The sequence below is a fragment of the Oncorhynchus kisutch genome, linkage group LG30, assembly GCF_002021735.2.
Source record: "Oncorhynchus kisutch isolate 150728-3 linkage group LG30, Okis_V2, whole genome shotgun sequence".
In the NCBI taxonomy this organism is placed as follows: domain Eukaryota; kingdom Metazoa; phylum Chordata; class Actinopteri; order Salmoniformes; family Salmonidae; genus Oncorhynchus; species Oncorhynchus kisutch.
The window spans coordinates 14,328,012-14,342,025 of NC_034203.2; the positions used below are offsets into that span (position 1 = coordinate 14,328,012).

General features: G+C 41.7%; 1 protein-coding gene across 12 annotated transcripts in view; it reads left to right on the forward strand.

The window, feature by feature from the left end:
- Positions 1 to 1,151: 1,151 nt before the first annotated feature.
- The window catches only part of asph (aspartate beta-hydroxylase), a 42,517-nt gene continuing 29,654 nt past the window's right edge, over positions 1,152 to 14,014 (forward strand). For 4 of the 12 annotated variants that reach the window (XM_031809968.1, XM_031809970.1, XM_031809969.1 and 1 more), the window contains exons 1-2: positions 1,157 to 1,367; positions 13,631 to 13,786. In XM_031809968.1, the coding sequence (XP_031665828.1) occupies positions 1,328 to 1,367; positions 13,631 to 13,786 (196 nt within the window). In that variant the 5' untranslated portion in view covers positions 1,157 to 1,327. Of the gene's footprint in view, positions 1,368 to 4,232; positions 4,281 to 12,332; positions 12,734 to 13,630; positions 13,787 to 14,014 lie in introns of those variants that run through there. The other 8 variants (XM_031809974.1, XM_031809966.1, XM_031809965.1 and 5 more) reach the window with 8 other exon arrangements.

Genomic DNA, 14,014 nt, shown 5'->3' on the forward strand with positions numbered 1-14,014 from the left:
CTAAAACTAAATGTCCTTAGTTCAATCAAAAAAATTGTGTATACGTATGTGTAGTTTTATACAGGCAAAGTGTGTCTAGGATTTTCACATTGCCTGGAAAGGACCCATCTGCACTGTCTTTGATGATGTGGACAATTGAATAAATTGGGGAAGGGCACAATGTATGGAACATCAACCTACAGACACACAGTATACTAGGCTAGCACGTGTAGGCTACATCAGAATTGAATATTGAACTGGACAGTAATGATTTAGATTTAGTATGTTGTCGATGGAATATTTGCCATTTATAAAGGGGGTTCTCTACTTTGATAATAATATATATTGGTTTCTGATAAGAGTAGAATCACCACCGTTGACACTGGATTTAATTGCGCAAGCACTACTGAGCTCATGGAAGCTAGGCTACTCTATGTGATTCATTCTCTGCACGTTCTCTGATCCGTGTGACGCTGACGGTGGTCATTCTCTGCACGGTCTCATCTCTGTGATACTGAGAGTTCTCTATCAAATGCACATAAAACATCCATCAATCACATTCCACAACAAGATTACGTGGTTTTAAGACACATATTTGTTAAAAACTGGTTACAACTGCACAAAGGCTCAGAGATTACATAGGTTATGTAATAACAAGCTAATACAGTACTGTGAAAAACAGTCAGTTCTCGCGATGGGTGTATCTTCCATCTTGCCACGTTCGAGTGCTGACGTAAAACGGTTATGTCTAGATGGGATACAGCTTTTGTCAAATGAATGTCAAAAATATATTTTTTTGCATTTTAGCTAACCCTAACCTTAACATAAGTATCCTAAAATGCTACGTTAATTATACTAACATGCTGCGTAAGTTCTTCTAAAAAACTGCCGCACACTAGGAGCTCAGATGCAATCATTTAATAACCTAATAACCAACGTTTCGACAGACAAGCTGTCTTCTTCAGCGTAGTTCTCATAACCTATGAAAAGTCCATTTTGACAAAAGCTGTATCCCTTATAGTTAAAACCACATAAAGGGGGGATAAACAAGGCGGTTCTAGCCTGCGGGGGTATCCCAATGACTGTATCCATACGATTGAATAAGACAACCACCTCTGAAAGCGAATTGGACGAGATTTTCCTTTCCTCCGCCCACCTTGTCTTCGTGAAGCTCGCACTGGCTGAGGGCGCATTCACGAAACAGTGGACGGGGTTGCTATGGGCTTCGGGTTATGAGGGCAGAGATTTGATTTCTATTGGGCCACCTTTAGTGCAAGAAATTGAGAGTGAAGCTCGTTAATTTTGAATTTGCACATTTCTACTTCAATTCAAGCAACTTCGAATAGCCATGGCCCCGAAGAAAAACGCACGAGGACACAAAATGAAAGGTTCGTAATTTTAATAGTGGCAGTGGTGCATGGAACCAACCTTCACTTAGCTGCAGAATGGCTTTAAAAGTTAATCGGGGGGCAATATTGACATTTTCATTTAAGCATTGCAAGTTAGCCTACAACAATACGATACACCAAATACAATAAATAATACGAAGCCTATACAACTGGACAGTATGTAGCATAACGTCAACAATATACCAACAAAGTAAGCCAGCAATTGTGCCCCTTTTTACGGAACCATCAACTGTACAGTACATTGTTTCGAGTTATAGTAAACAACACAAACAGTGTCTCTTTATATCCAGATTTCAGACGCTTTCCCTATCTTACTATACATACTATTCATTTATTCGATTTGAAAAATGTTCGTGCAATTCGTCAGCTTGCAAAGAATAGTTTGCACAACCAAAGCCCGTGCATTTTAGATTGGCTATGGTATCTGTATCATCTTGTGCTCACGTATGACAATATGTGTCATTTTACGCAGCTAGACCAATTACAATATCAACCTCGTAGACTTCAGCGGAAACGGCATCCGTTGCGTGTATTGTTCCTCCGCATTTACTTTTCCTTAATTTCTCCCAAGTGCTCACGTGTCAATAGTGGGAGAACGTGGGAGGGGTTACACGTGGCTTATATCGTCACTGTTGCGAACCAGGACCCATATGGATCCCTTTGAAATTATATGGACACCTCTTTTTCTCATCGCAGGACCGCTCCCCAAGTTATCGAGATGATGAATTATATTGGCATGGGCTAAGCTCCCTGCTTTAAACTTTCTAAACTATTGGTTTCAGGGCAGACTGCAAGGGGGTGCTTGTACAAGTCATGCTAAATATTGGGCCCCTTTTCAAAAACTCCAGTGTCATTGTGACACGTGTCCTTAGAAAAGTTTACCCGAAATTTTATTGTATTTAAAAAATAATATATTTAACCTTTATTTAACCAGGCAAGTCAGTTGTTTTTCTCGTAGACATCTAGTTCTTGTAGACTTATATAACCTTAGAATGTGTTGCACAAAGGTAAGTAGATTGTGGCAATCTTCTGTTACTATCAGTGTTTCAGTGCCCCACATTTTTAGGCTACTTCCATAACTAGTTTTTCTTATTCATCTGATATAGAACGCAGCATTTATACCATGTTTTGTTACACTTTCAATAAGATGATAATCATCAGGCCACTATCATGCAAATCGATCATATCGGTGTGAATATTATGGTTCCTGCCATAAGGGAACGTTTAGAAGTCATCAAGTAAGCAATTGCAAACTTTTTATCAACTTCAAGTGGTTGCAAATGAGTTGAAGGTACACACTTTGCATGTTATGCATGATCAAACGGTGGTTGTATTAATAAAAAGTCCTTTGGAACATTATGTACTGTTCTTATCGGAGCGTTTCACAACTCAAGGCTCCTCCCCTTACATGTATGTTGAAGTTGTACAGGGGCATATTCATTAGGTGAACTGTTCAGGAAGTTGCTGATAGTTCAGGAAGTTGCTGATAGAAATGTAATTTGTAGAACTGACACTATTCACTATTCAACAAGAAAGACGCATCTGTGATACATTTCTGTTAGTTAACATGGGTTATGTTGCACCCCCCCTGAACAGGCCTCATACTCACTTCCCAACATCTGATGACTACCAACTGCGTGCCTATAGCTCCCGTGTGGCGCAGTGGTCTAACAGGCTGACTACACCTCTCGTGTCGAGTGCGCGAGCATTGCAAAATAAAATTTGAAATCTATATTATTCAATAATTGCACCCACACTGCTCGCACGCACCAACGAGCGTCTGCGTTGCCAAGGGCTAAAATAGAAGTGAGTTCTATTTCTGACGCAGATTGCGCTGCAAGTCCTGCCTCTCCCATCTCCTCATTGGTTTATAGAAGCAGGTACCCACGTGCCATCTCCTCATTGGTTATACCCACGTGGCTGACTGAAAGACAAACGAGGTCAGTGACGGTAATGCACCTAATTTATGAAAGTTGCCAATCGCAATATAAAGTCAAGAGAAGAAAAGGCCTGGAAGGAGGAGAGATGACTAGAAACGATTCGGTTGACCGTTTTATGTGTGAATTAATTGGTGGAGTAGAGGACCTTGTGCATTTCAGGTAAAATAACAACTCAAATGTTTATATCCCAGGACAAATTAGCTAGCAACAGCAAGCTAGCTAAATAGGACAAATTAGCTAGCAAGTGCAAGCTAGCTAGCTAAATTGCCATAAATGTTTAATGCTTTTCGACCTGTCCCCAAATTAATATAATTGAACCTGCTTGCCGTGATCGCATTTGGTGTGGGAGGACAAAATACATTTATGCGCGATGGGGCATGCGCGCAGCCGGGATTGGGTTCCGTGTAAGGCACTGCATCTCAGTTCTAGAGGCATCACTACAGACACCCTGGTTCGAGTCCAGGCTGTATCACAACCGGCTGTTATTGGGAGTCCCTTAGGGTGGCGCACAAATGGCCCAGCGTCATCTGGGTTTAGCGGGTATCATTGTAAATCAGAATTAGTTCTTGACTGACTTGTCTAACTAAATAAAGTTTACATTTCAAAAATAATTTAAAGCTATAGGGACTTATTGATGCCTCAACGTGAAAGCTATTTCCTAGTGTCCCTTTCAACATGCTGCATTTATGTAATAATACAGAAGAAGTATGTGGACGTCAGTTACTATACTGTATGACCAAAATATAAAAACAGCTGTTCCTTTTGAATCTGCATCCTTTCAACATATTGTTTGTTCAGAGGTTGGGTTGTCATTGATATTCTACACAGTGTTTCTATTGACATGCCATATTTTATTATGCCTTGTCATATTATTATTTATAAACAATGAATTTGCTCCCTCCAGCCTCTTCTCTCAGCCTGATGGTTTAATTGGACGAAGGCCACAGAACTGGTAAAGGCAACAACTGACATGTGACCTTGTGTGTTTTCTTTGCAGTGTATCTCCCACCCCCCCAAACTAAATACTATTCTTAGTTAGGGAATAATCTTGCATGTGTGGTGTGAGCTTGTTTGTAGGGGATGTTGTTTTGCTTGCCTGTTCTGCTTTGGATTTTGCACCGAGCTGTACAAGAGTTGTAGGACTGAAAATGTTGTATAACTGATGAATGAGGGTTGTAAACATTTCGCACATTCTTGTCAGCTATGCTGACGTTTTTTTGTTTGTTGCTCTCACTGATCCTTGAGTTAATTTTTACTGCTATTGAATTGATGGCACCGAAGTATCAGTATTTGAATAAGTCAATTTGCCCACTTTATTACTAGAGTCCTTTGTACAGTATGAGGTCCTGCTGCGTCTCAGAGACCGGACTCTGTTTGTTCAGTTTGCACTATGGTTCTGCTGAATGTCTTTGTTCTACAGACGTTAAAAGACACAAGCATGTCTTTATGAAGAGTCAGTAAGGTGGTTTTGAAACGATTTAGGCTAATTGCTTTTAAATTGTGTCTGGCGCTACATCAGCGAAAAAGCTTCATTTTAGATTTCAACTGAGCATCATAGTTCATTTCCTGATGCTCCCACATAGTCCATAGAATGCTGTTATGTTACTGGTAATGTGAGCAGTATCTCTAAAGGTAACTTTGGTTATGAATGGAGGCTGGTGTGTTGGCCCTATGTGCTTGAAGGAAGTATTTAGCAGCATCAAATCACATGTTATCTGTCACATGCGCCGAATACAACAGGTGTAGATCTTACAGTCAAATCTGACTTACAAGCCCTTAACCAACAATGTAGTTTTAAGAAAAATAAGTGTTAAGTTCAAAAAAATAAATAGATAAGTTCAAAATAACCAATAGTTAAAGAGCACCAGTAAAAAAAACAGTAACGAGGCTATATACAGGGCGTACCGGTACAGGGTCAATGTGCAGGGGCACCGGTTAGTCGAGGTATTTGAGGAGGGGGACGTGTAGCCATTTGATTAGTTTACCCTGTATCTTTCCTGTATCTGGTCTGGGAGTCTCTTCCACTCCCCTTTCTGTGGACTTGGTAACTTGTGACTGGCCCTTTTAGCCAAACCATGACAGTGTATGAAGTAACCAGGTGGTATTAGTTGGGAAACCAAACAGATCGTGATTAAATCAAACTGGCCTTGTGTGAGAGCCAGGAGGTGGGGGACTCGAGGACGGTGGTAACATTATCTTGTCAATGTGACCACATGCACCAACTTAAGTCCCTAAAATCGAGGTGTGTGTGTGTCTGTGAGAGAGAGAGAGAGAGAGAGAGAGAGAGCATGTGTTTGAAAGAGAAGGGGACTGTGTCAAAGCAGACATTCCACAGGATCCTTATGCAAGCTCAAACAGAACAACATACCCACAAATGACACCAGCAGAGAAAGAGAACAGAGAGAGCGAGTTTCTTACAACTAACTACACAATTAAAAAGGAAGTAACAGTATTCAGTTGGTAGTCTGTCTGTGGCCAGAAACAAGTCTGGCCAGTGTGAGTGAGGGGGTATGTCTCTCCAGAGAGAGTCGGTAGGGAAGGTTGTAGTAAACGCTTCGGCAGCAAAAATTGGATTGATACAGAGATTAGCATGGCCCCTCTGAAAGGATGACATGCAAAATCCGTAAACGCCTGCACAAATGGCTTAGGGGCTTTAAAACGTAGGTCTGCTAGATTAGGGCTGCAACCTTTTCAGGACTGTCAGTACCCATGTTCCAACGGGGAATGCAAACAGTTTAGACAGTTTGTTGGCATTTATTTTTAGGCTCACTTGGTAGGCTATTTTCATTCTCTTGTAATCTTGTGAAGGCTAAGTGTTTGAAAATGTGAGCGAGTAGCAAATACCTTATACAAAACAGATGCAAATAGTTTAATATTGAAAACGGATAGTAAAATGTTTCCTTGTACCTTTATTTAACTAGGCGAGTCAGTTAAGAACAAATTCTTATTTACAATGACGACCTACCCCGGATGACGTTGAGCGCTGCCCTATGGGACTCCCGATCACGGCCGGTTGTGTTTCAGCCAACCTATCATCTGCCAATATCCTGTTATTTCTGTATTCTGTATCAGCTAAAAATATGTGTATCACTTATACAGTATGCAGGCTTTTAGCATGTCCCCTTTTACACTAGGGATGGGCGATTTTTATTTAATCAATTTGAATTGATGTTTTTACAAAATATTCCAAATGCCTTGTTTAGCAAGAATAACATTTTTCTTTTAGTTTTTTTATGAGCGATTGTTCTCATGTTTTCTTTTTGGTCTCGTCTCCTTCGCTTCTTCTGTGCTGTGTGCACCTTCCCATTTACACCAGAGATCTGTATGTAATGAGGTGATGCTAGGGCAGGGCGGTATACCGTTTTTTATGATATACAGTGTGTTTGGAAAGTATTCAGACCCCTTGACTTTTTTCCACATTTTGTTACGTTACAGCCTTATTTTAAAATTGATTAAATAGTTCTTTCCCCTCATCAATCTACACACAATATCCCATAATGACAAAGTAAAAATCCAAACCGGTCCGTGCATCAATACTGGTTGGTAGGAAGGTAGGTATTTATTTATTGGAGGTCGGCCGATTTAATCGGAATTGCCGATTAATTAGGGCCAAATTCAAGTTTTCATAACAATCAGAAATCAGTGTTTTTGGGCGCCGATGAAAAAAAAAATATATATTTTTTTGTATACCTTTATTTAACTAGGCAAGTCAGTTAAGAACACATTCTTATTTTCAATGACGGCCTAGGAACGGTGGGTTAACTGCCTTGTTCAGGGGCAGAACGACAGATTTTCACCTTGTCAGCTCGGGGGATCCAATCTTGCAACCTTACAGTTGACTAGTCCAACGCAATAACGACCTGCCTCTCTCTCGTTGCACTTCACAAGGAAGCGCTTGTTACGTGAATGCAGTAAGCCAAGGTAAGTTGCTAGCTAGCATTAAACTTATCTTATAAAAAAAATCTATCATAATCACTAGTTAACTACACATGGTTGATGATATTACTAGATATTATCTAGCGTGTCCTGCGTTGCATATAATCTGACTGAGCATTCAAGCATACAAGTATCTAAGTATCTGACTGAGCGGTTTTAGGCAGAAGCAGGCGCGTAAACATGAATTCAAACAGCACTTTCATGCGTTTTGCCAGCAGCTCTTCTTTGTGCGTCAAGCATTGCGCTGTTTATGACTTCAAGCCTATCAACTCCCGAGATAAGGCTGGTGTAAACGAAGTGAAATGGCTAGCTAGTTAGCGTGCGCTAATAGCGTTTCAAACGTCACTCGCTCTGAGCCTTCTAGTATTTGTTCCCATTGCTCTGCATGGGTAACGCTGCTTCGATGGTGGCTGTTGCCGTTGTGTTGCTGGTTCGAGCCCAGGGAGGAGCGAGGAGAGGGACGGAAGCTATACTGTTACACTGGCAATACTAAAGTGCCTATAAGAACATCCAATAGTCAAAGGTTAATGAAATACAAATGGTATAGAGGGAAATAGTCCTATAATTCCTATAATAACTACAACCTAAAACGCCTGAGCAAGGAACTTAAACATTAGCTTTCTTACATAGCTTATATTGCACTTTTTACTTTCTTCTCCAACACTTTGTTTTTGCATTATTTAAACCAAATTGAACATGTTTCATTATTTATTTGAGGCTAAATTGATTTTATTGATGTATTATATTAAGTTAAAATTAGTGTTCATTCATGTATGTATGTATGTATATATGTATATATGTATGTATGTATGTATGTATGTATGTATGTATGTATGTATGTATGTATGTATGTATGTATGGTTGAAAGAATTTCAAGAGTGTGCGAAGCTGTCATCAATGCAAAGGGTGGCTATTTGAAGAATCTCTAATATAAAACACTTTTTTGGTTATTACATGATTCCATATGTGTTATTTCATAGTTTTGATGTCTTCACTATTATTCTACAATATAGAAAATAGTAAAAATAAAGAAAAATACTTGAATGAGTAGGTGTTCTAAAACTTATTTAGTCAGCCACCAATTGTGCAAGTTCTCCCACTTAAAAAGATGAGAGAGGCCTGTAATTTTCATCATAGGTACACTTCAACTATGACAGACAAAATTAGAAAAAAAAAACAGAAAATCACATTGTAGGATTTTTAATGAATTTATTTGCAAATTATGGTGGAAAATAAGTATTTGGTCACCTACAAACAAGCAAGATTTCTGGCTCTCACAGACCTGTAACTTCTTCTTTAAGAGGCTCCTCTGTCCTCCACTCGGGAAGCATAGGAACTGAGAAGTGGTCTGTTGTCACCACCTGCAGAACCACTCCTTTATTGGGGGTGTCTTGCTAATTGCCTATAATTTCCACCTGTTGTCTATTCCATTGGCACAACAGCATCAATCAGTGTTGCTTCCTAAGTGGACAGTTTGATTTCACAGAAGTGTAATTGACTTGGAGTTACATTGTGTTGTTTAAGTGTTCCCTTTATTTTTTTGAGCAGTGTATATATATGTATGTATGTATGTATGTATGTACACATACACACACAAGTAATGGACATTAGACCTGGAGAAATTTGTCCTTTGGTCTGGAGTCCAAATTGGAGATTTTTGGTTCCAACCGCCATGTCTTTGTGATATGCGGTGTGGGTTAACGGATGATCTCTGCATGTGTATTTCCCACCGTAAAGCATGGAGGAGGAGGTGTGATGCGTGGGTGTGTTTTGCTTGTGACATTGTCAGTGATTGATTTAGAATTCAAGGCACACGTAGTCAGCATGGCTACCACAGCATTCTGCAGTGATACGCCGTCCCATCTGGTTTGGGCTTAGTGGGATATCATTTTTTCCCAACAGGACAACTTCCCAACACACCTCCAGGCTGTGTAAGGGCTATTTGACCAAGAAGAAAAATGACAGAGTGCTGCATGAGATGACCTGGCCTCCACAATCCCCCAACCTCAACCAAATTGAGATGGTTTGGGATGAGTTGGGCAGCAGAGTGAAGGAAAAGCAGCCAACAAGTGCTCAGCATATGTGGGAACTCCTTCAAGACTGTTGGAAAAGCATTCCAGTTGAAGCTGGTTGAGGGAATGCTAAGAGTGTGCAAAGCTGTCATCAATGCAAAGGGTTTCTACTTTTATGAATCTCAAATAGAAAATGTATTTTGATTTGTTTAACACTTTTTTTGGGTTACTACATGATTCAATATGTGTAGGTGTGTCCAAACTTTTGACTGGTACTAAAAAGTACAAATAAAAGCTAGGGGCGTGAATCAGAAAACCAGTCTATTTTGTGTGACCAACATTAGCCTCATGCAGCGCGACACATCTCCTTCATATAGAGTTGATCAAGCTGTTGATTGTGGCCTGTGGAATGGTGTCCCACTCCTCTTCAATGGCTGTGCAAAGTTGCTGGATATAGATGGGAACTGGAACACGCTGCCGTACACTTCAATACAGAGCATCCCAAACATGCTCAATGGGTGACATGTCTAGTGAGTATGCAGGCCATGGAAGAACCGAGACATTTTCCATAGGAAAAATCCCACTCCTCTAACAATAGGGGGAGTCATCCCAAACTCGAGAAGGCCGGTGACACGCTTAGGTCCAAAATAAGCTGATAAAATGCATTGGGCTTATTTTGGACAGATTTTGATGAGTGAAACCTTGCCTCACCTCTTCCTCTCTGTTTATACACGCACACAGCAAGCCCCCCCCCCCCCCCCCCCCGCCACTCCCCAAACACAATGAGAGGTCACTTCTTCCTCCCCGACAAAAAGTTTTAACTTGCTATTTGCATTTGAGGTTTGGTCCATCAGAATGGGTCATAGGCCACTTGATTTCAACATCTGAACAAAGTGGACAGGCTAGCCTGCTGTTCAAACAGTTGGAGATGGACAGAACGGTGTGTTCATAACAATTCAACTGTTCTGCATTGTTAACTAGCAAATAGATCGAAGTTGGCTAAACTTAGTGTTCATTTTCCATAATGCCAGCTACAAGACCTAAATGTGCATTATACATGGTGCTGGTTAAAATTGTAACAAATAGGGCATTTTCATGGACAGATTTGAAAGCCAGATCAGTGATTATTGCAACTATTTTGATAAAATAATGTAATTATTCGTGGGTCTTGTGTTTGTGGAAGGCTTATTTAGCCTAAGTATAATTTCACAAGCCCTGAATTCATTAGATTATTGCTGACTGGGCCTCTCGAGTGGTGCAGCGGTCTACGGCAATGCATCGCTAGTGCTAGAGGTGTTACTACAGATCCAGGTTCGTTCCAAGGCTGTGTCACAACCGGCCGTGATCGGGAGTCCCGTAGGATGGCGCAAAATTGGCCCAGCACCGTCCGGTTTGGGCGAGGGTTTGGCAGGGGGGCTTTACTTGACTCATCGCACTCTAGCGACTCCTTGTGGGCGCCTGCAGGCTGACCTCGGTTTGTTTTTGAACAGTGTTTCCTCCGACACATTGGTGTGGCTGGTTCCCAGGTTAAGTGGGTGTTAAGTAACGCAGTCTGGCGGGTTTCGGAGGGCGCACGACTCAACCTTCGACTCCCGAGCCCGTTGGGGAGTTGCAGCGATAAGACGAGATCGAAATTGGGGAGAGAAAGGGGGGTAAAATAGACCCCCAAAATAAATAATAATAACTAAGATTATTGCTGACTGTTTAAAGTACAGTGTATTTGACCTTTAATTGTACAACAAATCTTATTTAGAGATTAAAAAAAATAAAATTCTGTGAATAGCCCATAAGTTTGAAAAAGGCCATATTTTACACCCCTGCTGGCTTAGATTTGTGGAGTCTCTCTCTCGTGCAACCTTTCCTTTTAACATGACCAACAACTTTCCGACCAGGGTTGTGAGGACCGGGATGGTACCAGTATTGTAAAAAAAAATTTCCATGGCAAAAATGATAACACAGAAGCAGAGCTCTCTTTGGTCCTTTCAAAACAATAAAATACTGTATGTTATAGCTTGGAAAATAATGAACTGTGAGACTTGATGACAACATAATGTTTGTTTCCAATGTTTAGGGATGTTTTCCTAAAGAAGTCAAATCCGCTTTGTGCTTTGTTTCCTTGCCACGATACTAACAAGTATTGCGATACTAGTATCTCCTGGCCCTGGTGATTTCCATGTGTGCTTGGCAATGTGAGGCACATTGTGCGTTTTGCTGTGATTTGTGGTCATGTGAGAGTATTCTGGATGAGCAACATTTTTACTTTACCCCCTTTTTCTCTCTTGTGATATCCAATTGGTAGTTACAATCTTGTCTCATCGCTGCAACTCCCCTACAGACTCGGGAGAGGCTAAGGTCGAGAGCCATGCGTCCTCCGAAACACAACCCTGCCAAACCGCACTGCTTCTTGACACACTGCACCAATGTGTCAGGGGAAACACCGCCTGACTGACGACCGAAAGTCAGCTTGCAGGGGCTCGGCCCGCCACAAGGAGTCACTAGAGCACGATGAGACAAGGAAATCCCGGCCGTTAAAACCTTCCCCTAATCCGGACGATGCTGGGCCAAATGTGCACCGCCCCACGGGTCTCCCAGTCACGGCCGGATGTGAAAACAGCCTGGGATCGAAATGCGATGCTGTGTCTTAGTCCGCTGCGCCCCTCTGGAGGCTTGGATGAGCAACATTTAACACATTGGCAATAACCCAGCTCCTTCCCCAAAATGCACACACTTCTTTGCAGCAGATTTGCTTTGTTCTCTACCTATGTCAGGCTGGTGATGTACGTTTGTGAATGACGTCCCTCAATCCTGAGTGTGCAGAGAAGTTTTGAAATGCCTCTACTCTCTCGGAGAGCCTGCTTAAACCGCCCATGTAGGTCTAATGAGTATCCCCCTGGCAGCCAAGCAAAGTCCCTGAATGTCTGCCAGGATTTGCATGGGCTGTGGCCTGTAGCCTTTAAATCCCTCCCCCTCAGCCCGCTCCACCACACGGTAGTGTGTGAATGAGTGTCAGCCAGTTCAATTAGTGAAGCTCTCCCCTTCTCTGCCTGTTGCTGTTTTATTGTTACTGGGGTGGGAGGTAAAAATGACAGCCATTTTTTTATGACCCTTGAATCCCTGGGGTTCTGTCCTGAGGGATGCCGGATAATGTCACATTGGCATGGCGTTAACACCGCCTCTCCATATCAATGCCTGAATGTCTTCTGGTGGACGAGCAGACAGCTCTAAAAATAGCCCTATTAGCCGGTTCAGGTCCCATATCGGGTTCCTGCTGAGTTTGCCTGGAACAAATAGAGGAGGGTAGCTGTTGCAAAGGGGTTTGGGGGAAGGATAAGGGAGATAAGACTCACTGAAGCTTTTCCCATTCGGACGGGTCAGGGACGGTCTGCACGGATGGAAATGCCGATAGTCAAGCCCACCCCGGTGTTGGAACCCGCGGTGGTTGTCGAACACACAGAAGGTAGATGGAGAGATGTCGTCAGTTAACAACCTTCTCCGGAATGAGGGTTACTTTTATAGACATTGGTTCGACCCGTGAAATGTTCCTTTTTCGGTGATGGTGGACAAACCGTTGTTATTATGAGGGGTGCACATCTGGGCGTTTGTTATACTGTCAATGACATAAGCAGGTGCTGTGTGTCTATATATGGTGTCCAGTAAGCGTTTCACTGTTACCCTACACTTGTTGATTACGAAGCATGTGACGAATATCAGTTAATTTGATCTGTATGTGTGAAATGGTTTGACCTAGCTTTAGGTTAGCAGACTCTGCACCTGTTCATTATTCCACTGCCGTCTCTTCGAATATACTGTTGTTTTTACCCATACAGTGCTCTGTGTTCAGTCTCAACAGAAACCTGAATGATTACTCCACTGCTTTTGTATTTTTGCCTCTCTGGGGACCATACTGAATTCTGAATTCAGTTACTTGAAAGCTCTAGGCCTATGTTCAGGCCTCTTGAGGTTTGCAATGTGGCATTCTTAGGTTTTCATGCTATATATAGGCAACATTTTATCTACTTTTCTTTTGTAAGTATCAAAAATGTGGTCAGTGGCTTATGAGATTTCTCCATTCTTACCCATTTAACTTCCCATTTTATATCTCTGACTGCAAAACAAAACAAAAAAAATGCATAAGTCATGAGTATTATCGCAAGATATCTCTTTGCCGTCAGCTTCTTTTAACCACAAAAGCTTTCTGATTTCTGGAACATTTAGGCCTAGGCCTGTATTTTGACCACCTTACACCTCAAATGGAACACATTGCATTTGTGTGTGGCTCATGTATACACATGTCTTTATCCTGTATAGTATTAGTTTCAGGTCTGACTCATCTCTCTCCCACCCACCATCACAGAAGCCAAAGCACAGCTGGCCAGTAAGAATGGCAAGAAGCCTGAGGTAGCAGGAGGAAGTTCCTTCTTCACCTGGTTCATGGTTCTTGCCCTCCTGGGCGTCTGGACCTCTGTGGCCGTCGTCTACTTCGACCTGGTCGACTACCAAGGCGTCATCGGTAAGTGACACCTTAAAGGAGCAGCGCAGTGGAAAATGTGATTTCCCTGTGTGTTTTTTATATATATATATACATACACATACACACACACACATACTGAGGTTGTAATAATATTGTGAAAATGATAATGCACTATAAGTGTAAGAGCTGTTTGACAAGACAGCCTGACATATTTTGGGATATCACCAGGCAGTATAAGTTAATAGACCAATAAATAGTTTGCCCTCC